This window comes from Peromyscus eremicus, chromosome X (genome assembly GCF_949786415.1).
Source record: "Peromyscus eremicus chromosome X, PerEre_H2_v1, whole genome shotgun sequence".
Lineage (NCBI taxonomy): Eukaryota > Metazoa > Chordata > Mammalia > Rodentia > Cricetidae > Peromyscus > Peromyscus eremicus.
In genome coordinates, this window is record NC_081439.1 from 78,286,220 (window position 1) to 78,313,777 (window position 27,558).

The 27,558-nt window shown below is 36.3% G+C and overlaps 1 protein-coding gene across 2 annotated transcripts in view; it reads left to right on the forward strand.

The window, feature by feature from the left end:
• Diaph2 (diaphanous related formin 2) overlaps positions 1 to 27,558 on the forward strand; it is a 752,478-nt gene that overhangs the window by 591,354 nt on the left and 133,566 nt on the right. For both annotated transcript variants that reach the window (XM_059251575.1, XM_059251574.1), the window contains one exon: positions 20,238 to 20,333. In XM_059251575.1, the coding sequence (XP_059107558.1) occupies positions 20,238 to 20,333 (96 nt within the window). The remainder of the gene's footprint in view (positions 1 to 20,237; positions 20,334 to 27,558) is intronic.

A 27,558-nucleotide genomic window follows, 5' to 3' on the forward strand; every position in this document is an offset into this window, starting at 1 on the left:
AACAGTGGCCATTGTCCCCGACTATGCAGTTTACAGAGGCACACAAAGCCCCTGTTTTACATAAGTAATAGAATTGCCAAAAGGAGCAATATCTGCATACTTTGCTCATAAAATAAAATGAATACTTTGACTTGAATAAAAGTGAGAATCTTTTCACAATACCCCACTTCTTAAAAAGGCTCTTCCTATAAGTGACCTCTTTTATTTATTTTAAACTCTCTATCTTTTTCTATCAATTCTAGCATGATCTCTGTAGCAAATAAAAAAGTGAGAGCTTTTCCCATGAGAACTGCCAAAAAGTAATCTTCAGCCCTCTTTGGATATATTAAGAAATAGTTTCCCTCTCTCTTAAAGTAGATTTGAACATTTTTCTCTGATGAATACTTTACATACAACAAATGGCTTCAAATTTCTCATATATTTCACCACCGAGATTCCTCTTTCTTTTTTTAATCCCTAGTGGCTTAAGGTCTTATATCAACAGAGAGTTTACAGAGCATTCTCTATAAATAATTTCTTCATCCATTTTCTGTTTCTAATAAAACAATAGCTCAGACTGGGTAAGATTTAATGAAAGGGCCTTTATTTGGACTTTTGGTTCTGGAGATCCAAAGTGGGTAGCACCTGGTAACCCACCTATCAGAGACAGAGTCTTGAGGTGGGGCAGAACATTGAATAGCTAGAGACCAAGAAAATGTATGTTTCTCTGTACTGATCTTTATCATTTTCTGACAAAGGCATGAAGGTTCAATGAAACAGTTCTATTCTAATAACCTTATCTAAGCTTTAGCGCCTCCCTAATGACGTACTTCTAAACACCACAGTTGATTTCACTTTGCACCCTCAGTACCTCACAATGAGGATTAAACTTCAACACATGAATCATTGAGGGGCGATAGTCAAACCATTTCCAAACCATAGTATTAAGTAACATTGGTTTCTACAATTTCATGTCTCTCTATCGGTGCTTTATATGGAGTTCACATTGACCAATATCAGTTCTTTGAATTTATTTTCTATGGTTTGATTTTCATAAAATGTTAGGATGCCCTCCACATGATCTAGTCCAGTTTTCTACCTATATGCATGTCTGCATATAACTGTAAGACAAAGAGAATGTTTCCTAATATCTCAGGAGGACAACAATGTAAAAACATGGGTAATCCTTATACAATAAGGATAAACATAAACTGTACTTTTTTTCCTTACAAGTTCCATTTTTTTCTTGAATACAATCATTATTCCCTTCTTTTTATTGTAATCATTCCATGCATCTTCTTTCTTTTGGCCAACTGTACTTATACTCTTGGTGAGAAAACCGAAAGCAGAGTTTAAAAAATAATTATTATCTCATACAATACAACCCAATTATAGTTTCCCCTCCCTCCACTCTACTCAGTCCTCTCCCCATCCCCCTATGCCACAGATCTGCCTCCCCAACTTGGTTACCCTTCGGAAAAGAGCAGGCCTCACAGTGATACCAACCAAACATGGTATAACACAATACAATAAGATTAGGCACAAATCCCCATATCAAGGCTGGACAAGGCAACCCAGTAGGAGGAAAAGAATCCCAAGAACACTCAAAAGAGTCAGAGACTCCACTACCCCCAACTCACATTGTTAGGTATCCCACAAGAACACCAAACTATACAATCATTACATATATGCAGAGGATCTAGTGCTTCTGAGGTGTTCCTCAAGCTCTGAGGGAAGAGACCTGATGGAGATTTCCAATTTGGGCTCTCTTTTTGCCTAATGTTTGGCTGTGGGTCTCTGCATCTGCTCCCATCAGTGAAAGCAGACTTATGTAAGTTTTTTTTTTCTTATTTTACAATACAATTCAGTTCTGCATATCAGCCACAGATTCCCTTGTTCTCCCCCCTCCCGCCCCTCTCCCCTCCCCCCCCCCCAGCCCACCCTCCATTCCCACCTCCTCCAGGGCAAAGCCTTCCCCACGGACTGAGATCAATCTGGTAGACTCAGTCCCCAGGCAGGTCCAGTCCCCTCCTCCCAGGCCGAGCCAAGCAACCCTGCATAAGCCCCAGGTTTCAAACAGCCAACTCATGGAATGAGCACAGGACCCGGTCCCACTGCTTGGATGCCTCCCAAACAGATCAAGCCAATCAACTGTCTCACCCATTCAGAGGGCCTGATCCATTTGGGGGCTCCTCAGACATTGGTTCATAGTTCATGTGTTTCCATTCGTTTGGCTATTTGTCCCTGTGCTTTATCCAACCTTGGTCTCAACAATTCTCACTCAATAAACCCTCCTCTTTCTCGCTAATTGGACTCCCGGAGCTCCACCCAGAGACTAGCCATGGATCTCTGCATCCAGATCCCTCAGTCATTGGATGGGGTTTCTAGCACGACAATTAGGGTGTTTGGCCATCCCATCACCAGAGTAGGTCAGTTCGGGCTGTCTCTCGACCATTGCCAGCATTCTATTGTGGGGGCATCTTTGTGGATTTCTGTGGGCCTCTCTAGCACTTTGCTTCTTCCTATTTATTCTATTTTATTCTTTGGTTTTGCAAGACAGGATATAGCCCTGCCGGTCCTGAAACTTGTTCTGTAGACAAGGCTGGCCTCCAACTCAACAAACTACCTGCTTCTGCCTCCTGAGTGCTGGATTAAAGGCATGTGCCACTGCTACCCTGCAAAAGCAGACTTTTGAAACCAGTATGATAAACTTGGAAACATTCTCATCACGTTTCCCAGCCCTCTCTGATACATAGACAGAGCTTGACTAATCATTATTATTGTTTACAATTCTTTTTATTTCTATTATAGAAAATTATTGAATTATTCAGTATTTCTTAAAAGTTCAATGATTTTTATATTTCAGATGCACTTTGGTTTTCGATATATTCACAGCATGCTCAGAGTCTTTCTTACTGGTCCACTGGCTCTAATATTTATTAGAATAATTTTATTTACCATATGTTTGTGTCATTGGAAATGTTAGGAGAAAAAAATTGAATTCTAAATGTGAAAGGTCTTTTCTTCTTCTATCAAAAGGAAAAAATGCATTCTCTGACATTAATAAAAGTCATGCTGACGTTCTTTTACAAGAGACTCACCAAAATGACAGAGAGCATGAAAAATGTAATTAGGTGTTTGGTTGAACTGGGTTGGTTTGTTCTTCTATCTGATAAATTCAAGTGCACAAAAATAAAATTACAATTAACAAGAAAGTGCAAATGTGGCAGATATATTGATATGCTAGGTAATATTAAAACAGTTGTCATTATTTTATGTGCTTACAGTAGAGAAACTAAATTTGACTTTTTTTGCAAATGTTGCTGAATTTTCCTCTGAAAAACATTATAATAATTGGATTTATTTATTCAATTCTCACTGAAGTACTAGCTGAATTAAGGTTTCAGAAAAATAAACAAGTATTCTCTATCTCTAAATATATTAACTAATCTATAAAGGCTTGACATTCATTAATGCTTGCTGAGGGAAAAAATGAGTTCTGGAGATTGTGTTTTTCTCAGTACTGCATTAACTTATTTCCACAAACCCTGTTTCAGCTTTGATTTCTAAATCTCTCCCCAGTGAAATCATACCTCAAAGATGTTTCATTAAAATGACAAGATAAGCTGCCTTGTATCCCTATGCTGGAGTGAGGAAAAGGGTCTGAATCTGGGAGATCTTGCAAAATTGTTCCTGAATTTTGTGGAAAGAAACAAAAAAAATATTAACCTCTGTAAGAATAGGCAGCATCACCATCATCAAAATAATAGCCCAAAGAGAAAACTGATGATGTTCCAAGCCTTGGCGTGCTGTGAGATCTTGTTATGGGGGTTGTATTAGTAACTCATGCAGACAGACAATATGGAGTTTGGTGTTGTGGATTGTAAGAACTGTTAGAAGCCCATGTTTTTTTCAAGTGATGTATTTTAGAATTGCTTTGTACATTGTGCTGTCTCTCACTTGTATTTGCCTACCTCTCTGCTGTTCGGAAATGTTTTCTTAGAGGGTTAATAACAGCTTAAGCGGTTTAATTGTGCTTCTAAGTCTTATTTCAAACCACGTGAAATTATTGCAGTTTGACTACTTTTGACCTATAAAAATGCCAACTTCATATAGTTCAAGCTAATAAAAATCCTAATTCTCCAGTAGAAAAGGAACATCCTACTATTCCATAATCATTTTTGGTTGTAGATGAAGCTCAAAATCTGCTCTACCTTAGTTGATCATTTATAGGCTATTTGAGATTTAAAAGAATTCCACTGCAAATTTTTGCCATTTAAAAGGAACTTTTAAGTAAGGAGACTCTCTTCCTGTTACAGAAAGGCCACCTGGGAAACAGATTTTCAAAGAGTTACCTAAAAGTATATTGGTTTCCCATGGATATATTTCTTTTGTTTGCATAGTATTTCTTCAAAGAAATATTCAATATAGTTTGTCAGTTTAGCATTGTTTTTCTCTTTGTTCCAAATGAATATGCTATTATCATTCTAATTAGATCAAGCAATATTTGAATACCTTGAGCACCAGTATCCAAATTATACTTTATGAGTGAGTGAATTAATCCATCCAGCACATCTTAATTATTCCAGGATTGACTCTGATGTAGGAGTTACATCTTTTTCATTGTCCTCACAATTCAGGATAAACTTTAAAATATCACCAAATTTCAACAATTAACAGATCTTCTAAGCATGTTGTCCCTTCTTTGTTGAAGGCACTGCTAATATGAATACTTACTTGCTAAAACAGTAATACTTTTAAAGCCTCATGGGTTGAGTAGTTTCTTTAAAGAAATCATAATACTTCCTTTTTCTTCTTTTCCCTAACATAGAAGCCATAGTCCTGTAAAAGACCCAGAATCCCACATGTCATAGGAGCACAAGTAGTGTATTTCTTTGAAAGGATGGGGATAAATTTCCCTTATACTAAAAATCACTAGCTGCCATGAGAGCTCTGAGTGAAAAATAGTCCTTATCATTTCTTTGTGGACTGCAATTTCCCTCTGTTGATATAGGCTATAAATAGGACACAAAGCGTCCTGAATGAGATCAGATAGTATGCAAAGATTTTAGTGATGAGTTTAGATGAACAAATCATAAAAGGAAAACTATTGCCTTGACTTAAATCTTTGTCAAGAGCTTTTGGAATCCTCCTCACTCCTACGCTTTTGACAAGTGCCAGTTTTTAAACCTTATTATTTGAAGAAGAAAAATAATTATAAATAGTAAAAGTTATTACCATTGGGTGGACAAGCCAGATAAAGTCTTTGACACCTTATTTAATAAAATCACTAGTTTTGGGGGCTGGAGAGATGGGTCAGAGGTTAAGAGCACTGGCTGCTCTTCAGAGGTCCTGAGTTCAATTCTCAGCAACCACATGGTGGCTCACAACCACCTATAATGAGATCTGGTACCCTCTTCTGGCCTGCAGTCATACATGCTGTATACATAATAAATAAATAAATCATTAAAAAAAAAACACTAGTTTTCTCTTTTAGATAGATTTGTCTGAGGCAATTTATCAGCATATGGACCATACTAACACAACTGTCTTACTAGACCCTTGACTCATCAAGTACAAGTATAATCTGAAAGTTGGCTAGTATTAATTATTAATATGCAGTATTTTTCTCTCTTATGACATATTGCATATAAAATAAGCAGAGATTTAAAAAAATTTAGTTTTACTCAGCTTAACCAGTGAAGCTTTTTATTAAATGCAAATTCTCTTTCAATTTGACTTGAATCAAGGGAGCAAACATATATAACTTTAGAAGGATCCCTTATAGTTAGTTCTGTGTTTGGTCTGGTATTGTCCATTGAGTAAGTACCCAGTGGTTTTGCACTGGTAGCTTGGAAGAGTCAATGAGCAACTTCATAAAGAGCATGCTGCAGAAATGATGACAGAAGCAGTGTTTCCTCATTGCAGCTGTCTTTGCTGCCCTCACTGGAGCCAACTGTTTGGAATCTTAATTCTTTTCTAGTTAGTCCCAAGCCAAAAAAAAAAAAAATGGTCTAGTTTGTATCAAGCATGGTGGCATATGTCTGTAACCCAGGCCCTTAGGAGGTGATGTAGGAGAATCAGGAGGAATTCAAGGCCAGTCTGAGTTTAAAGCCTGCCTAAATAAATAAATAATGCTTTTTTTTTCAAAACTTTAGCTGACTACAGGCCTATCCGTTTTAATGCAGTATAAAAATATTTATGAAGCTAGGTGTGATGGTGCACACCTTTAATCCCAGCACTCAGGAGGCAGAGACAGGCAGATTTCTGTGAGTTCTAGGCCCAGTGTGGTCTACAAAGCAGATTCCAGGACAACCAGGACTGTTACACAGAGAAACCCTGTCTCAAAAAAAAAGTTTAAATGTTTATGAGAGTGGTACAATAGTAGCTTCATAAAAATCATAGTTGCTTCATAGCATAGTATGCGATAGAAACCATGGGAACTCTTGAATTAAAATTGAAGTGATACAAAAGTCAAATAGACATCTCACCCTAAGACATTTGTGATGTTATGTTCTAAGGAATGATAATCTTTAAATGCAAGTATTTTCTCTGGTTTCACTAGGTTTTAGTGGGGTATTTAAACCTTAATATTACCTATGACTTTGTTTTAAAAGATGAACAAAATGTTCAGAAATTAACATGATTTTACCTCTAAGGTATTGGTGCCTAGTTTTGTAATTCCATATCATTTTCTTTTAAACAATTAACTCATATAATTCAATGGCACCCCTAGTCTTTGCTCACTAATTTGTAATTATATATTTTCTCTAAGGAGCCATCCTATGTTTTATTGCCCTTTCTGTATTCATGGACACTGAAAGATTTAATTTTAGAAAACTCGAAGTGGGAAAAGCTACTTTTCTTCACCAAGTGAAAATTTTAAAGTATTGAAGGGGTTAATTAGAGTTGCCTCGATTATTTAAAACACCAAAAGGTCTAATATACACTCATCAAATTACTTTTAATATATTGTCTTTTAAAATTCAACAATTAGATAAAATTAAATAGTAATACTGGTATTTAAAATTTACTCTGAGTTCTGCCTTAGGGGGGTTGTTTATCCTAAAATTAATTATTTCTTATTGTAAGCTAAATTCCTTTTTATTCTTGTGACGTATATAATTAATGCCTCTCTGAATTTTAATTATTTAATGAAGTATACTATGATTAATATATTTATTTAAATTGTCAATTAACTTTATAAATGTTTCTGAAATATAGTCATGCAATTTGACCCCTTAAAAGGTCTTGTAAGCTGAAATATATTCACATACTAATCTTTTTAAATGTATATACATATAAACTTCTAAGTATAAAGTATTTGGTCTAATCTTTCATTTCTTAAGTGAGATTCATAAGGGAACATACAAAGAAATGTCCACTCAAGATAAATACTAAATAATAAACAAAAATAGCCTACCAGAAGCCAAGGAAAAATCAAAAATAACTTTATTTTCTATTGTGTCTTAGACCACATCTGATAAGCATTGAATCTTAGAAAAGGCTTACACTTCAATCATGAAAAAGACTAGAATAGAATTCAGCCAATTTGGTTTTGTTTTTGTTGTTGCAGTTGTTGTTTTCCAGTAGTAATAATTCTGGTTACAAAATGACTGATTCAGTTGGTAAGGTTATGCTGATTTGAGATGTTCTGCATGTAAAGTTGTGGTATAAATTTCTCACTGATTTTGAAGACGGATAAAAAATATAAAAGAACATCTTCAATTTCCAAGCCTAGGGACTAATGAGAGATGAAGCAATTGGGATAAGAAGTAATTAGGAAGTATGGTAAATAATTCTTTATGATTAAATAAGCTTTAGACATGCTAGATCCTAGATAATATGAAATTTTGTAAATGGGAGTATTGGGGAATAACTGGAAATTTGAGCCTTCAGTGGGAATGAGAGCTAATCGTGGGAATGTGAATGGAGTTATCTCTACCATCCAAGGACCATGAAAGCCTTGACAATGACATAAGCTCCCAGAGTTTGAGAAAAGAAAGGCCATAGACTATCCAGAGACATTTTTATCTGCTTTCTATATAATTATCTTTGAGAATCTTGTTTAAATTTCATCAGAAAATGCCAATGAATTTGCTAATAGGACAGATCCATTGCAGGGAATTGAGAAAAAGCCAGTTATGCTTTAGACTCTTAGTGTCTCTCTCCTGCAGCAGTCTTTGAGGACTCAAGGACGGAAGGAAGAAAGGAAGGAAGGAAGGAACAAAGGAAGAAAGGAACGAAGGAAGGAAGCAGGCAAAATCTTCCCTTTTCCATCTAGCTCCGTTGATGTAAATTACAATACTAAATTTGAGTCTGTCTTCAGCTCTTTTACTGAGGCAAGAGGCCTAGTCAGCCCTTTATGCTTTGCTAAGCCTGTTTTGTGTTCCTCTGATACTTTCAAATGGGACAAGAGACTGACTGTTTTGTAATCTGAAGACAGCCATCCATAGTATGCCTATAAGTGACAGCTTAAAGTGAACAGAATCCTCTTCACCCCTCTTTCAATCGGTTTTTCTTTTTCTTTTTTTTTTTTTTGATGACATAGGTGGCTATTAGACTCAAAGACACAAAGATGAAGGGTTAGTTGGCAAGTCACAGGAGAGAAAATACAAGTAAATGTTAGCAGTGGTGCACATGTTTAGAGTATGGGTAGATAAGAATGAACATCAAAGATGCTGAAGTAAAGGGCTGGAGATGTAGCTCAAGGGTTATTAAAAATATGAAAGGCCTTATTTTTAATGCCTACCACTGCATAAAGAGAGAAAAATAATATTTGTCTAGCTTGATATGATGGTACCTGCCGTAATTCTAGCACTCAGGAAGCCTGGAATGCCTATATAGCCCCTGTTTTACTACAGCAGGAATAACAACAACAAAACATTGATGTGCTAACAGTAGTGAATCAATAAGACTATTGTACTTGGAGGGATAGAATCTTGGTTACATCATTTCACTGTGAAGCTTGACCATGAAACTGCTTGGAACTGTTTCCTGGTCTTCCTTACTCCTGCAGAGATCCATACACTGACTGAATCACTTGCCACAAAATAAAATCAAATAGAAAGTTAAAGCAGTCGTGACTTAACTGGTAGAGAATCCCTCTTTTCTCTGTCCTCTTTCTCTGCTTTTAACTCACTGAAGGATCTCAATTCTTAGGGAGGAAGAAGCGGGTAGTGAGAGTAGTGGCTGTTTCAGTAACCCACATCCAAAAAACTAAGCAAGAGTGAATGGATGGTACTCTTTGAGTACATATAAGTGAAATAGTGAAACTACAAACTGAAATCTCTGGGAAGAGAGATTTCCTATTCCATGTCTAGAAGCAATGGTGGTAAAAAACCAACTAAACAAACAAAAGGCAGTTTTGTGTTTATACTCATTCTTAGGTGAGAGTTCTTAATTAATCATGTGGCTATGGAGGGGTTTTGTTTTGCTTCATTTTTCCCCAAACTGATTTTGCTTTTTAAAAGAGAAAAATCTGTATTATCTTGGATAAAAGTGTCACTGATATTGGAGCTGGAAAGATGGCAGTTAAGCTTGTATACAGTTCTTGCAGAGGACCTTAGTTAAGTTCCCAGCACCCATGTCAGATTTCTTCACAATCAGGTGTTCTGATGCCTCTAGCCTCCACCTTTTTTGATGCACTCACATGTGCAAACCTACATACAGAAACATATATATATATGCATGCTCTTTTTTTTAAAAAAAAAAAAAAAGATGGTAACTCAGAGTTTCTGGCAATGGTTCACTGACCCAGTCAACTACATACACATCCAGAATGTGTTAGTGTGGCTAAATAACAAAGAAAACTATCTGAGGTGCTAATATGGCACTCATTTGGTAAGAAAAATACAGATAGTAACCTGGCTGGTGGTGGTGCACGCCTTTAATCCCAGCACTCAGGAGGCAAAGGCAGCCAGATCTCTGTGAGTTCGAAGCCAGCCTAGCCTGGTCTACAGAGCAAGTTCCAGGACAGCCAGGGCTGAACAGAGAAACCCTGTCTTGAGAAACCAAAAAAAAAAAAAAGTAAATTTTATAAAATATACAATATGTTAGTGAATTTGAAATAAGTAGTTGTGATAAGAATGTATCAGTGTGCACTCTCCAGCTAAAGTAGTCAGAAAAATATAGAAGCCATGGAGATAGCTCAGAGGGTAAAAAAATAAATAAATAAATAAATAAATAAATAAATAAATAAATAAATAAATAAAAGCTGTTTAAGCAAAGTTTCATCCCCAGAACCAACTTAAAGAGCCAGATTTAGTGGCATGCATCTGTAATCCCAGCACTCTAGAGCAAGATGGGGGAGGGGCACCTAGCTAGAGTACATATTATAGCAACAGAAATAAGAGACCCTGCCTCAACAAGGTGGAATGTGAAAACCTACTCTGGATAGTTGTCCTCTGACCTCTGCAAGTGTATGACAACCCTCCTCCCCCTGCCACACACAAAGTTTTTAAGTTTAATTCATGTAAAAAAAGAAAATACCATATGCACATGAACTTCCAGCACTTAAAAGATAAATATCAGTTAAGTTTCTATGCAAAAATGTGGAGTGACAAGGAATATATGCTAATAAAAACAGTGAAGTTATTAATTGCCTTTCTGCAGTTGCACAGGAAGTTGGTGGGAAAGGTGATTCATTATAGACTCTGATAAGAGAAGAACACTACAATTTGAAAGTTAGATTGACAGCTGATGAATTGTCCACTTATTTCTTGCATGCCAACCATCAGCAATTAAGAGATGTAGTTCCCTCATTTACAACATTTTTATACTTGGTGGTGAACTACCTTTACTGCTGTGTGTAGGACATTTGTTACAACTGCCTGGGTACACTCTCACAATGGCAGTTTTTGCCAAGTCATTTCCACTCCACACTTAGCTTGTGCTTGTGCTAGTCACCAAGTAACATGCAAATGTATATTTGGCCTCAGGTTTGTGTTCTGGATGCCCAAATTAACCCTTCTGTCTGTTCCTTTGTCTCATTATTAGTCGTGTGTTCAGTTTTCTTATGAAAATGACGAGGTTCAATATACACTACTGTATGTGGTAGGTAAGAAGTTATAAAGGTCATTTTTAAAGAAATTGAATGTGACCAGCATCAATGAGAGAGTGGGTTCTCTAATAGAAAAGGAAAACTTGGAAGGATTCTTAAGGATCATAAAATACTTTGTGTCCTTGAGTCCAACAGCCACCACCTATGTCACCTAAAGAAAGGACAAACTGAGGAATGAAGAGGCTGTTAACTCAAACTATCACTTACATGCATTCTACCTTATAGGCAGATTGCTGTCTTCAGACTACAAAACAATCCATCCCTTACTGTTTTTGAAACTAGCAGAGGAACACAAAATGTGCATAGCAAAGTAGAAAGGCCACCTGTGGACTCTTGCCTCAATAAGGAACTGAAGGTAGACACTTCTGGTTATATATATATATATATATATATGTGTGTGTGTGTGTGTGTATGTGTGTGTGTGTGTGTGTGTGTGTGTATAAAATTTTGTAGTGTGCATCAGTGGATAAAGATGGGCAAAGGAAGGATTTGCCTGTGAATATATATAAATTAATAAAGCAATGCTACTTCATAGCTGTCTCATCCTTGGCTCTGCACTGAAATGGGAAGCATCTCAGTCGCAAGTAGCCTTATACTGAATTCCAATGTTCTTGATTGCCTTCCCCTATGGTGAAGCCTGCTTTATTTGACTGGCCCTCCTCGCCAAGGTCCTTCAACACCTCAGAAGCAAATTCAAAGATCCATATAGTGTTTACATTGACAGCTTGTGCTCTAGAGCAAGGATGGACAACCTTCCTCTAAGAAGAGCTGACTGGTAAATAGTTTAGGCTTCACAGGCCACAAAGTCCATTGTCACAAATTAAATTCTGTTCTTATAACAAAAAAGCTGCCATAAATGATGCATAATGAATAGAGTAGCTGTGTTTCCATAAGACTTGGGGACTGAAATTTGAATTTTTGACATTGTCATGTAGCATAGGATTCTTCATTACTTTTTATAAGGCCATTCAAGATATGAGATCTATCCTTCGCTTGTGGATCCTAACAAACTTGTGACAAATCTCTTCTCAAGACATTTCTGTGTTCTTTTGTTGGTTCTGTCTGGCAGTTTCCAGAACCGGAGCAAGTTAATTTATCTATGCTTGCTTCAGTTTCTTTGCCTGGAAAACTAAGTACGTTTTGATATAAACTGGATTTATATGGCCCAAAATATGCTAGGCCTTCAATAAATGCTAGATGTTATCAATATTCCTACCTCCAAAAATATCTTTGCTTTATCTTCTCTGAAAGACTCACTTGCCTTGCTTTTCCTTTTCCTAGTGTTTCATGCCCTTAGTAAATGATTGATTCTGATAAAACACATGGAATATTTCAAAGGTCTCTTTGAAATATTAATTATTTAAAACATTGAATGTAAGATATTTTACCAGCGGCATCAACAATGGTTTTTCTAGTAAATATTAACATCCAGGTTCATTGGGTGTTTGTTTATTTATAGAATGAATAATTTCCAATTCCCAAAATTCTAGCATATAGGTAACTGAAGGAAAAATGAGTAAGCATAAACATTTTTTTAACTACCATTTACTATTAAGCTCTCTTACCTCAGGGCAAGCTGCCAGAAATGTGCCTCTGGCCAAAAAGCTCCTACATAGGAATCTACCATTAGAAATCAATTCATTTGTGTTAACAAGCTTCTCTTTAAGATGCAAATACATCAGGCACCATTTAATTCTCCAACTCAGTTTCCCTGATAAACTCGTAAATAGCACACAACATGTAGGTAGTTGGGGCAAAATCAATTAACTGTCTATCATTCATCAATTTGGAGCAGAATATCCATTTGTCTTATGACATCCACCCCCACACACACAAAAATATTTATTTCATGACTATAAGAACCTAAAACAGTAAGCTTAAGTTGAAATTATTTAGAAAGAGTGCTGTGCACTTTGAAGTTTGTGTGGACTCTGTAGTTTACCTCATTGTGGGAAACTTGTTGGTTACCTGTTCTGACAATGAGATAAGGTAACAAAATGAGTAAACTCTACGGAACATTTTCCAAGATTACCTTTAGCTTTCATTGCAAGAGTTTAATTCTGCTTTTAGGTACATATCTCTCCAAAAGGCCAGGACCTTGGAATCCAATATTTTTCTATTTTGTCTTATAGGTGTTAGTCACTGCTTAGTATAATCGCCGCATGGCCCCAGCTTAGCTCAGGGTTACTAGTGATTTCTTCTAAACTCCTTTGCCACTTCTCCCCTCTTACTACTTTTTCTTCTTTTGAACAGGAGGATCTGCCTTCATTATTTCTCTTAGAACACTGTGCTTTCTATTTATACTTTCTTTTAATCTCTTTGGAATAATATCTTAATTCTTTTTACCACACTTTCTGGCTGTAAACAACTTCTTAGACTGTTATTTTAGTGACCATCTGTTGGTGTTTCCAAATCCCTGGTAACTCCTTACCAATTAAACCACAAACATAACCTGCCATCAGATGGGAGCTTTCTAGGTTCTGTGAGCTATAATACACGTTGTTCAGGCCCCTGTTACATCTGTGGAGTGAGTGATTTGCAAAATTGTTTGATTTCTCTTATTTCTGATTCACTTTTGGCACTACTGTTACACTTACCCAGAGATATTAGTGTTTGAAGCACGGTGTGCTATTTGTACCATATTGCAGGGGCCTCTCACTTGGTCTTTATTCCCTCATGTTGTTCCATGTTCAATTGTAAGAGTCATTTATCAGCCCAGGGCCTTCATTTCTTTGTAGATTCCTGAGAAGGGATTTTGTTTCCTTCTTTTTGATAAGTGAGCAGTCCTCTAATTCCATGTCATGTGCAAATCCATACATCTTGCACATGTTCTTAATCTGGACCTTGATAGATTATGTGAGAAAGATTGAATACAACACTGATTTTTCTTGCCTTCCACTTGTCATTGCCTTCTTACACTGTCAGCTTCCATTTACTACTGCTGATGACCTTGTTCACAAAACCAATTTGACTTTTCTACTTAGGCCTTTACCAACAGTGTCCAAATGGACGAGCTAACTTGGCCCAGGCTTATATGCAGAACAGTGTTTGCCACTGTGGATTAAATTCTATTCTTTTTTTACAATTGATTTATCTCCCAAGCTGGTCTGTTTTGCATGCTGCTGTGAGGCTGATCTTGAAAGTCACCCTCATCACACTCTTGTCCTTCTGAAGATCTAACCGTGGATTTTTAGAGTTGCTTGACACCCTTTGAATCTTCTTACTTTGATAAACTGTTTAGATCTGTGCTCTGGTCATTCCTATCCCATTGTAAATGTAGATCTTTCAACTTTCTCTCCTTATGCCTTATCATAGGGGCCATACTTCCTTTTAAGTGATTATGCTGATTCAAAATGACTTCAGCTCTTTTACTCACTGAGAACTGTATGGTTTGGAATTAGGGATGTAATCCACTGGTACAGTGCTTGCTCAATACGCTCAAGGTCCTGGTTTCAAACACCAGCACCATAAAAAGTATATAAAAGGGGCTGGAGAGATGGCTCAGCAGTTAAAAGTACTGGCTGCTCTTTCAGAGGACCTGGGTTTGATCACCAGCACCCACGTTGTGATTCACAGCCATCTGAAACTATCAGGAGATCCAACACCGTCTTCTGGCCTACATGAGCACCAGGCACACATGGTACACAGACACACTTACAGGCAAAATGTCCATACATGTAAAATAAATACTAAAACAAAGGGTTTTGGGTTTTGTTTTGTTGTTGTTGTTGTTTTGGTTTGGTTTGGTTTGGTTTGGTTTGGTTTTGGTTTTCAAGACAGAATTTCTCTGTGTAGCCCTGTCTATCCTGGAACTCACTTTGTAGACCAAGCTGACCTCGAACTGCCTCTGCCTTCCAAGTGCTGGGATTAAAAAGTGCATGTACCACCACACTCTTAAAGTATATAATAAGGACAGTCAAAACTAATATCAGGTGACAATCAAAACTAATATCAGAGGTTTGCTTGGGTAGTAAGGATAAGAAAGTGAGAGTGATTATGTTTTGGTATGGTGGTAGTTACATGGGTTTATCAATCTGTCACACAGTTCAAACTGTGCATCTAAGATCTGTGCATTTCAGTATTTGTGAGTTTTTACACTTGCATCATATATAGAAAGAGAGAATGGGCACACACGAATATGCACTGTGTTGTACTCTAGATTTGACTGTCTTTGAACTGGTTGTTATTGTTGGTGGTTTGGTTCTATTTCTGTTTCATTCACCTGTAACTACAATACCTAAATTACTACAGAAATTTAATGTTTTTGGAGGCTTAATTTAGGCCTTATTTATTCATAGTGCCTTTCCCTGCTTTTCTAGTTCATAGAAAGCATAACTAATTTTTAAAAATTAATGTATGCAAGTATTATCTCGTATAACATGGTCCTACCCTCAGTAAAAAACATGTGTTTCTATTGGGTCACTTGTTACTAGTTGATAGCAACTTTATTCAGTTTTCACAGAGATCTTTAATTGTAAAATTGAAAATTTGAGGAAGCTATAATGAAGCCATTATGCTCAGGTTTTTAAGATTCTAGGAAATAACATCTTTAATCTGAACTACTCCCAAAGTGGAAACTTTAGAAAAGATTTGGGTTTTGGATTAGGTATGCTCAACTGATAAAGCATATACAAATATTATAAAATCCAACAGACTATGAATTTCAAAACACCTGTTCCTAAGCATTTAAGATTAAAGACATTGAACTTGTATTATGTTTAGGTTAGTAATTCTCAAGCCTGGTGAATTGGGGTGCTGTCTTCAATAATGGAAGTGCCCAAGATACTGTTCAGTTACTTGATATTTAAGGAATATTCTAATTAACAATGTTTGATACAAGAACGAAAGCAAAGAATAAGAATCATTTCAAAAATGGTAGAGCTAACAAATTAGCATGCCACAATTTAATGGATGGTTTGTTGGAAAGTACATAGCTCAGAGGTCAGACATATACATAGTGTACATAGACTACACATAGTATAATAAGTAGCATGAGTTATGTGTTCTCATGTTCTTAATTCTTTTCCTTGCTCTCCAACTTCTATAGAGGGGTACAAAGGTGCTGCCAGATGGATGCTACACAAACAGTGGGTTTGCAGCACTCCATAGGAGTCCTAAGCTTAGTAAATCCCTAATCTATTATAATGGACTCAAAACAAAACTACATAGCATTTGCCCTGGAGGAACATATAATTTGTTTTTAAAGCAGACAAACCTACCATTTACCTTAGATGGAGGCTCTGTGTCATGTAATACTATTGCTATAAAAATAGACATTAAAAATGTATAAAATTGTGAGAAACCCATAGAGAATTCTCTCACATAAGTATGTGCTAGCCATCAGGGAATGGTTTTGCACAAAAGTATAGCAGAGAATATTAATTTACCTAGTGTTTATTTTAATCTGTAGCATCGCCAAACATTCTGGGGCAAATAAGTCAATACCACATAGGTTAACTTTAGTACTGAAAACTGAGCTTCACCATCTACTGAATGACAAATACCGTGGGAAACATGAAGCAGAAGGTATCACCCACTCCTTTCAGTTCATCTGATGATAAGCTGCTCACAGAGTCCTGAAACGTTATGCAGCCCACCTAGCTTCTTAGTGTTCTCTGCAACTAATTATGAATGAAAGATTATAAAATGAACTCTGAATTGTTACTTCTCAGCTTTGCCCACATATAATCATTTTAATGGCTAAAAAGCATTACAAAATTATCTCTTGATGTCCCTTTACTCAGTAAAAGAGGTACTGTAAGTTGTAAAAAAGCACTTTTTATGTTTAATATTTTTCGTTTACAATAAAAAGGAACACATTTTTCCCTTGGTTAACTTCATATACAATAAAAAGTTACTCACTACTAATTACCTATAAATAAGGATCCATGATTATATGAACTGGGAAATTCTAAGTGAACAGTCAACGTCACACAGTTAAAATCACAGACCAATTTTCACTGAAACTCATTCAAAATGATTGGTAATATATTTCAAGTGACCATATTAGTTTCCATTTTGTTTTAAGAAGCAATGTAAATTGGTCCTGTGATTACATTTATAAAACTTAGATCTGTTAAGGTTAGACGTTCTATGAAAATCACTTTTAAAGTTAGCATGGAGCAAATGAATTTGTTTTTGTTTGTTTGTTTGTTTGTTTGTTTGAGACAGGGTTTCTCTGTGTAGCTTTGCGCCTTTCCTGGAACTCGCTTTGGAGACCAGGATGCCTCAGCCATTAAAGGCTAGGCTCACAATCAAAAATATAAGAGCAAACGAAATTATAATGGACTGGAGAAAATGTCATTTCTTCCTTTTGATAAGTGCAAGATATTTGTAAAGAACTGTTCTCACTGTTTCCGTTGCTGGTTTAGAATTATATAGAAATAATATATATATAATAATATATAGAGATAATATTAAGAGAGATGAATATTGGGGAAAATATGTATAAAAATGCCCCACAAGTGAGGAAGGAAATGATAATGAGAAACAAATGAGAAACATGTTATAACATATTTTCAATAAATGTTGTCAGGTGGCATACAGCTAAATTAAGCAACCGGATTTATTTTTGCCATCTTTGTATTTATATTCCACATTTTTAGTCTAATCAAAATATACCATTAAAGAATTTTAATGAAACAATATCCATAAATAAATTTTCATGTTTTCATTTAATTTATGGAAACCATAAATAGATGCCATTTTGTATTCCATTCTTTTCACTTGTTTACACATACTCAAGTTTATGCGGTATTTATAATTACCATATTCACAAGACCACAGGAAATTCACTTGCATTGTTACTCTCTTATTTGTTCTTTAGATGTGAAATTTCTTCTCTATCTTCCTACTTCTCCTTTTGCTGACTTCTAATTAAATGTTGCAGTTCAGAGGCTGAGGAGAACACTTGGTGGGTAGAAGTGCTTTCTGTGAAAGTGAAAGCAAGCAGACCTGAGTTTGAATCCCCAGAACTCATATCAATCCATCCACAGTAAATTGTCTAGGATCCCAGCACTCTTATGCTGATGTGGGAAGCAGAGATCATAGGCAAATCCCTCAGAGCTCTAGTGACAGCAAGCCTCAAGTTAAAGGGGGTCAAGGGACAACAAAGAGAATTTGTCTCCAATAAGGTGGAAAGTTACTGACACTTGAGGTTCTGCTCTGGCTTGCATATGTGTGCTGTGGCATGCACACACTCACCCTTCCACGTGCACACAATTGGGGACATAACTGGAGCACTTCACATAAGTCCTCGGATTTTCTTAAACCTCTTTATTCCTGATCATCCAGACTCCTTTCCTGCTTAACCTTTTCTACCCTGAGCCAAGGCTTAGTGATTCTATTGATAATTTCAAAATGCATATCCTCGCCATTCCTTCTTCTCTTGTTTTTTGTTACTTAGACAAATAGGTTATGTTCTTAGACATTTTTCTGCCTTCTGTGTTGCCACAATGGTATTTGGCAAGCCGCTCTAAAACTCAAGTTTGATCATGTAACATGGCTTCCCATTGCTTTTAATTGTACTACCCAATATGGTGGCTATTGAACACCTGATTTCCAGCTAATCAGAATTAAAGTGTACAAAAGGAAATATGCACTAGAATTCTAAGACTTGGCCTGATTTAAAGAAAAAGTATGTTGAGTATCTCATTACTTTTTAAATATATTTTCTTTAATATGAATGATTTGGGTTCATATTTAGGTCCCATTACATAACATCTGGGTGATGTCTTGGTTTTCTTATTCCTATCTGAAAAGGTATAAGAAACTTAAAACATCTAACATAAAATTTAAATATCCTAGCCATATTCCATCTATACCAAGCTATTTAACTACTTTGTTCCTCTTTTCTTTCTTTTGGAAATATTGAGTGATGAACCAAATATGTCATTCATCTTAATGTTTCAAAAGCACAGCCCTCTTTCTCTAACCCTGGGAATATTCCCTCCAGTACATTTTCACCAGATATTGGTTCTGAGAACTTATGTCTTTCCTTTCCACTTTCACTCAATATCCTATCCTAGGTAGTTTATTTTAAAAGGATAAATAATCATAACTTTGAAGAAATTTTAAGTCAAATGAAAAGCATAGTGATTTTAGCTTGTTCTTATCCTATAAGAGAAAATTTTCCTATAATGTTGTAATACTGCCTACTTAAGACAAAGTAGGAGTTAAGTTTAACCTTAGACTGGAATGGGAGATAGTATGTTCTCCCTTGCTCTCCATTCTTTTCCTTTCCTTCCTACCTTCAAATGTCCCTCCCGTACTCCAGACCCATACAATTAGCTCAAAGGGCCTGCCTAGTGAGGGTTTTTTTCAGCAGTTAGGCAATTTGGCATGAAAAAGCTCAGGTCCCTGTAACATTCCTGTCAATTGATACTTTATTATAAATACTGTTACTAATATCAGGAATGTGCTTGATGGCCAGAGTTGTCAAAGTTAAGACTGAAGTGTCATAACTTAAATGTTGTTTCTGTTAGGGAATTCCATGAGCATCCTTGGAATACTCTCCATTCTTGTTTCTAATAGTTCTTTCCCATAAGAAAAGCCTTTAGGCATGCACCAGCATTCTAAAAAGCAAATGAGACTTTTTGGCTGATGTCTTTCAATATAAAATGTGGCCTTTCAGATGATGTGGTCACCTTTTCTTTATAGAATGTCAGCATTTCAAAATGAGTAAAGGATATGGATTAGGTAAGAATTGAATGCAAATGTGTTTTGCAAATAGTGCCTTTTGAGATAATCGCAGATGATGGTTGAATGCTGAAGGTATTAATACAATCAGTATTTAACCTTGTGTACCTCCGCTTCATCAAATCACGCCCTGCACATTGATTGCATTAAGCCAGGTCAGTGGTTTCTTGCTTAGGAATATCTTAGAAGAATCTTAACAGGAAGGCTGCAGTAGCTGATCAGCTACTGTTTATTTGCATACTGAGTGTGTCATCAATAATACAAAAGACAAGGTCTTTAAGTTGAAAGAACAGTGGGATTGGCATGAATTTTGCTTAATGGTGCGTAATAAGCAAAGTAGTCTATGATGCCAGAAACTGACAGGACCCATTATGTTAAAACAGATATATGTCTTTAATTTAAGGGTATTATGTAAATCTGACAGGAATTTTCCCCCTTATTTTCCTGTAGTTTAACTTTAATTGCCATAAGATTAATTCTGATTTCTCTCGTCCTCCAGAGGGTGATGAGACTGGAGTGATGGATAATCTTCTGGAAGCCCTACAGTCAGGTGCAGCATTCAGAGACCGCAGAAAGCGAATTCCAAGGAATCCGGGTAAGACCCACTTTAGATGCCATAGTTTGGTAAATGTGAATGTTCTACACCAAGTCGCTCTGCCAAAAAAGGAAGAGTAAACTTTCTCAGGAAGATGTTTTGTCTCACCTGATCTCAGTTGGTATGTGGAATCTGGGTAAGCCCCTAGTGTAGTAAGTTTACAAGTTTTAACCCTATAAATGTATCTTAAAATAACCATGCATTTTGAAAAACTCAGAAATAAGGACCCCCACTGTGTTTAATATTAAATATTTTAATTGTTGTTTTATGAGCATGAGGCTTGGGTAGAAGGTGATTAAAAACCATAAATGTAATTAGCTTGTTTCTATAGTTCATTTTTGGTTTTCACTATAGTGTATCGCCCATTATTATTGTTAATAATGGGAAAAATCACCACGATCCTCAAAAATCAGAAAATAATGGAATAATTGTTTTTGGTTGTGGTGCTTTTTTGTTTTTTTCCTCTTGTATTTTATTAGCAACAGATAAAATTATGCTATAAAACTGGTCTTAGTATGGAGATACATAAATGAAGTAAGACAAGTGGAACTAAACAGTCATCCTTCTGTGTTCAATGTGGGTAGGGTAAATAGTAATTCCCCTCAGATCAGTTTATCCTATCACTTCCTCATATGTTCCCTTCATATCTTTCTTGATGTCAAAAAAGAAAGTAGGCATATTGATTTTTTCCCCTTCATGAGCTATAAAGCTATTTGGATAAATATTGAAAAAAGAAAAATTAATACTAACTATACAAATGCTACTTAATTTAAATTACTATAATTTGACTTAACTAGCCTATATTCCCTGAAAATGTTATGTTTGAACTTAAAGTTATTGTATGTTAGCGGAATAGAAACTGGTAGTCATTGAAATTGAACAAATTGGAGGAAAGAGTGGTACTCACTACTGAGTGGTAGTCAGTACTGAGTTGTCCATAAAGCTTTGAGCAATAGTGAAATTCATAGTTGAAGGCCATTAAGTTATATTTATCTTCTTCCCATTTGGGTAAATTTCTTATTTGGATAATGGTTAATGTTCCATTTAGCCCTTCATGGAAAGCTTGCAGAGATTAGCTTAAAGTCAAGGTTTGAGAGGAAAAAAGCGTTTTGATTGGAAGGGAAGACTGCTTTATATATAAAGTCACTAAAAATACCCTCTAATGGTTCTATGAAACTTGAGAAAAGAATTTTTTTAAATATGTGTATTTATGTTCATAATAAAATTTTTTAAGTAATATTTTATGGCAGAAGGCTAGGAGAAATGTCTACCGACCATAGGAGGCAGTCATTCCTTCATCTTTCATCCCAGTATAAACTGGCAAGTGTCTACATGCCATCAGAGGTTCCTTCCATCCATTAAGAGTAACACTAACAATAGTAGTTAGGGAAAGGCAAACTGAAATAATTTTTTTAATCAGTATATTTCTCTGCTAAGAAATTTAATAAAGTTCCTAAATTAAAGCATGTTATTCTGGACCATTCAAAAAGAGGATGTCATTATCTTCTAGTCTGTATATTCTGAACATACTCATTTCTTAAAGCCTCTGTTTGATAAGTCTCATATCTATTACTGACTCCACAGAGCCTATATGAGACAGAGTGGTCATTCATTCAATGGGTTTTCTGTACATTTGATACTCAAGGTAATACAGTGTTGTCAACTGTGAAACACCAGGAGTATCCTCATAAACACTGTAATTATATTAATTGTGATACCCTTTGGTTTACTAGATTGCCCCTATAAGCAAATGAAGTTTTTTTAAAAAAAATAGTCCATTTAGCTCTCTGGTAGTCATTCCCAGAGGCAACAGCCGCAGCAGACATCCTGCATCCTGAGTTAAAAAGAAACTGGGGGGGGGTGCAATTGGAGGGAGGGAAGGTGAGAGAGAAAATGAATCATAAGCCAACAACAAAAAAAGAAGAAGAAACTTCCTGTTTGTTTGCCTCTTTATGGAAGAAGAGCTAGAGACTTCTGTAGGTTTTTACCTGTCTTTCCTTCCTGAGCTAGATCACCTTTGCCTGCCCATTCCATAGTTTCTTAGGTGTGTGGTTTGATTCCATTCCAGTATCACTTTGATTTGATATCTTCAAAATTTCCCCCACTCTACACTGGAATTCTTAGCAGTTTAACATAACTGCCATTTCAATATGATAAAATAAAAGCAGAATAGCAAAATTATTGAAGAATACTAATTGCCCAAGGAAAGAAAAGTTTGAAAAGAAAGCCCAGCCCCCAAAATAACCACCTAAAACTGTAGCCAACTGACCAGTGTAGATGTAACCAACCGTCTTGTTAAATAAGAAACACAGAACCAATGCAAAGAAGAAAGCCAAGAGGTCAGAGCTAAGAGATAAAACCTTACCCTTCCTCCTGCAGTGGTCCTACCTCTCTGAAAGAGAGCTACTTCCTGTGTTAAAGTCTTTATAAAGACTTTTGGTTCTGCCTTCTCATTGGTTGTAAACCCAACCATATGACTGCCTCGTCACTGCCTGTCTGTACAGACCTCCAGGTCTTCTATGGTTGGTATTGAGATTAAAGGCGTGTGTCTTCAATGTTGGCTGTATCCCTGAACACACAGAGATCTACCTAGCTCTGCCGACCAAGTCCTGGGATTAAAGGCATGTGCCACCACCGCCCGACTTTCCTATGGCTTGCTAATAGCTCTGACCCCCGGGCAACTTTATTTATTAACATACAAATAACATTTTAGTACAAAATAAAATATCACCATGTTTCCCCTTTTCTATTTTAATAAAAAGAAAAAAGGAAAAAGCTTATAACTAACATAAGAAAAACTATATACAAAAGTACAATAACTATATATAATATATACAAGTAATAAATACCTAAACAATGTCTAGTCCATTTGTATTTGACAAATTCAGAGAAAATAATTCCATTATCTATCCTATTTTGGTAAGTCCAAAATGTATCTAATTCACTTTCTATCCTAATTAATCTTCAACTATAACTAACTAATCTTCAACTCCCTCAGAGACCCAAGAAGGAAATAATATTAGCTAACAAAAATAAAAACAGGAAGTACATGCAAGCAACTTCCAAAAAATTGTGAGTTGACAGAAACAGCCAGCTGCCTGGACAGTCACCTGAGGTTTCTCCACAGTGTTGGGGCATCATCTTTAGCCTATAGGCTTAGCGTATCTGAGGGACTCATTTGTGAAGTAGGATGTACACAAGGTCAACAGTTCAATCTCACATTGGGTGAGAGCAGTCCATGTACCAAAAACACCTGAATTCCACTAGTGTCATGTCATGATTCAGGATTTTAAATTCTGGAAATTGTTGATGTTTTTTGAATTCAGCTGTCCATTCTTCTTGGCTATGTGTGTATGTGGCTTCATCTCAGCAGACCAGAAACAGTGAAAATGTACCATTCTGTCATTATGCTTGTTATCTCTGCTATCACCACTTAGAGATGGAATTGCTGTATACAAACCCAGAGCTCTACTATTGACGCTTTCAATGCAAAATTGTTTTCAATCCCATGTTTTAACAAGTGAAGTACTAGAAAATCAAAGTGTTGATAAACTATATTAATTGCCTAAATTACCAGTCTTAAAAATGGAACCTCTTATCAGCCATACAGAGAGACACACAAAGAGCATCATAGGCAAATAAGAAGGCATTCCCAACAATTGTCTCTGATTCAGTCAACTGAGTGTACCTGAGTACGCCATTTTTGTTTGGAACACTATTCTAGTTTGCTTTCTGTTGCTATGATAAAACACCATGATTGCCAGGTGGTGGTGGTGCACGCCTTTAACGCCAGCACTCGGGAGGCAGAACCAGAGCAAGATCCAGGACAGGAACCAAAACTACACAGAGAATGTCTCAAAAAAACAAAAAAACAAAAAAACAAAAAAAAACCAAAACAACAACAACAAAAAAAAACCACCATGATCAAAAGTAACTTGGGACAGAGAAGCTTTATTTCAGCTTAAATATCACAGTTAATCACCAAAGGAAACCAAAACAGGAACTCAAGGCAGGAACCAGGAGCCTGACCAGGGGTGGCACCTCCCGCAGTGGCCTGAACATTCATATCAATTAGAAATCAAGGAAATGCCCCACAAACATGACCACAGGCCAATTCGACTGTGTGGCAATCTCCCAGTTGTGACTCTATCAAATAATATTGGCCTATGTCAAGTTGACAGCTGAATCAGGGTAGATTCTCATATCACAAATGTTACTAAAAATATCAATAAATAGTATGATGTAAGCTCCAACAAGTCAGAATGCACAAAAGCAACAGATAACTACATGGGTTGTACTGATACCCACTGACTGAATAGTAATCCATACTATTCAGGCTTTGCTGATATCAAGCTCAGGTTGGGAAATGAGCCCTAAATATTCATTAATTTGTTGTATATCTATTTCATGAAAAGTACTGTGCCAGATATGATAGAAGATACATAAATAATTAAGATAAGATTCCCTTAGTTATAAAACCCTTGTATCTTCTATGAAAGATAAACAGCACAGAAAGATTACAGAATAATGCAAAACATATTAGATATTAAACAAGAAGTGTTAATAACATACTATCTGGGGGCTGAAGAGATGGCTCAGTGGTTAAGAGCTCAGAGGTCCTGAGCTCAATTCCCAGCAACTTCATGGTGGCTCACAACCATCTATAATGGGATCTGATACCTTCTTTTGGCCTAAAGTTGTACATGTAGATAGAGCACTCATATTCATAAAATAAATAAATGAATCTTTAAAAAAAAACATACTCTGTGAATGCAGAGGAAGAAGATAGCATGACTTATTGGATATATCAGGAAAATAATCATAGAAAAAAGTATTGAAGAATGAGTAGGAGTTTTAGCAGTGGGAGTTGGAGGTAAGGGTCATGGAGGTTAAAGTGATGGCTGCAGTAAAATTAAATGTCATAAAGAAAAACATGGAAATAAGAAACAGCAAAGCCTTTTTCACAATAGCAAACAATGTAGTATTGAAGCCAGATAGGATATAAGAAGCATAAAAAAGGGAGAAACTCTAAAAAAATAAGTTAGTGACACATTATGAAGTGCTGGAGTTAGAGACTAATGTAGTAACCTGAAATTCTTTAGACAGTGGAAATCTAAAGTTTTTAAGCAATAGGAACATGATCAGTGGGATGCATCAGGATGTGTAAACTACAGCAAGGGATACATGAGACAACCACACACATACAAAGATAGAGAGACTTGCCTTTAAGAGCTTTGCCTTGCCTTCTTTTTTTTTTCTTTTTTTTTTTTAAGATTTATTTATTATGTATACAATGTTCTGCCTGCATGTATGCCTGCAGGCCAGAAGAGGGCACCAGATCTGATTACAGATGGTTGTGAGCCACCATGTGGTTGCTGGGAATTGAACTCAGGACCTCTGGAAGAACAGCCAGTGCTCTTAACCTCTGAGCCATCTCTCCAGCACTGCCTTGCCTTCTTAAAGTATATTCTCCCTCAGGTCCTGAGGAGAGACTCCGTAAAGTACTTACTGTGCAAGCATGAGAACCTGACTTTGGATTCCCAACACCCATGTAAAAATGGGGTGCGGTGGCTTGTGCTTATAAATGTAAAGCTGGAGAGATGGAGACAGGAGGATCTCTGAGACTCGCTGGGCAGCCAGTCTAGCTGAACTGGATTGATGAACTCCAGGTTCAGTGAGAAACCTTATCAGGGACAGGCGAGATGACTCATCAGGTGAGGGCACATGCAGTCAAGCCTGATAAGTGGAGTTCAGTCCTTAGTACATGCATGAAGGAAGACAACAACTGACACCCGCAAGTTGTCCTTTGACCTCCACACTTGTGCTGTGGCATTCATGCAAACCTCACCACAGACAAACACACAAAATAAATACGTAAAATATTGAAAAATTTTTTTAAATAGCAAGGAAAAGAGATGAGAGAGAGAGAGAGAGAGAGAGAGAGAGAGAGAGAGAGAGAGAGAGGAGAGAGAGAGTGAGAGAGAGAGATTGAGGAAGACACCCAATATTGACCTCTGGCCTACACACATACATGTACAAACAAATAAAATAAATACTTAGGAGAGTATTTTTCAGTATTGTAACAGAATTGAGAAGAAATAGTGAAGCTATAGGAAAAGATAGTATGACTTCAATTGGAGAATTTTTTTAAGTGCCTCCTTAGTGCCATATACAGGTTTAGGTACTGTACCTGTGAAGCCAAACCAGACACTTGCCTTGAATAGCACACATACCTTTTAGGAAAACAAGAATGTAGTCTTTTATAATGGACATAGGAATAATGTATCTGTGTGGCATAGGAGTTAAAGAATTTCCTTCAACCTCTGTCATTTCTCCTTTGTGTCCCTAGAATACGGTATTTTTTTCCTCAAAGTTTAGTACATAAAAGAATCATCTTGTTTTCTCTTAACAATTGCGTATAGACTTATCAATTAAAATTTTGCTTAATCTGATCTTGACCCTCTTTGTTATACCCTTTAATATAACACTTAATTTCAGTGTGTTTACAATTCACTTTGGAGATAATTACCCATCAGTATTCCTGATGTTGCCCTATTAAGGTCAAGCATAAGCTTTTGAGGAAAAAGAAGGACATAGAACAAGACCTCACAAAAAAAAAAAAAACTTAAAATACAAATATACAACTCCACATTGGTTTTTACTATTAAATAGCAATAGAAATATAGAGCTGGCTTCTCTGCTCCAGCCAAACCAACAGCTTCTTTCCTTGTCCATTGTTATTAAACGTAAGTGGGTATCTCTGCAACAGGTAGATATCTGATATAGCTACTTTTGTTATGACTAGATTTTAATAAATAGTTTTAATATTACTGATACTCATACAAGAAACAGTGTGAAGAAATGAAACCAAGGAACAAAGTAAATGTATTTTGGCTTCAGAACAACACAGAGCAACCAAGAAAACTGCATTTGAAAAAGTAAGAAACTCAGGTGATACTCACTCCTAGTTTTTATATATCAGTAAGATAACAGTATAAATGAGAAGCTATAATTTACCATTTGGTAATAGATAGGGGCCAAGCGACAATGTTATATACAGCAAAGGAAAAAAACAACTCTGTTAGAAAAAAAATTACTTCGAAATAAAGCTCACATTTCCCCACTCCGCTCTGCTTCACATACATACAAAATGTTTTGCTGGCTCTGTCTGCCTCCTTCTATACACTCAGCACTTCAGCTATGGAAAGGGGTCTCAGAAGTATTT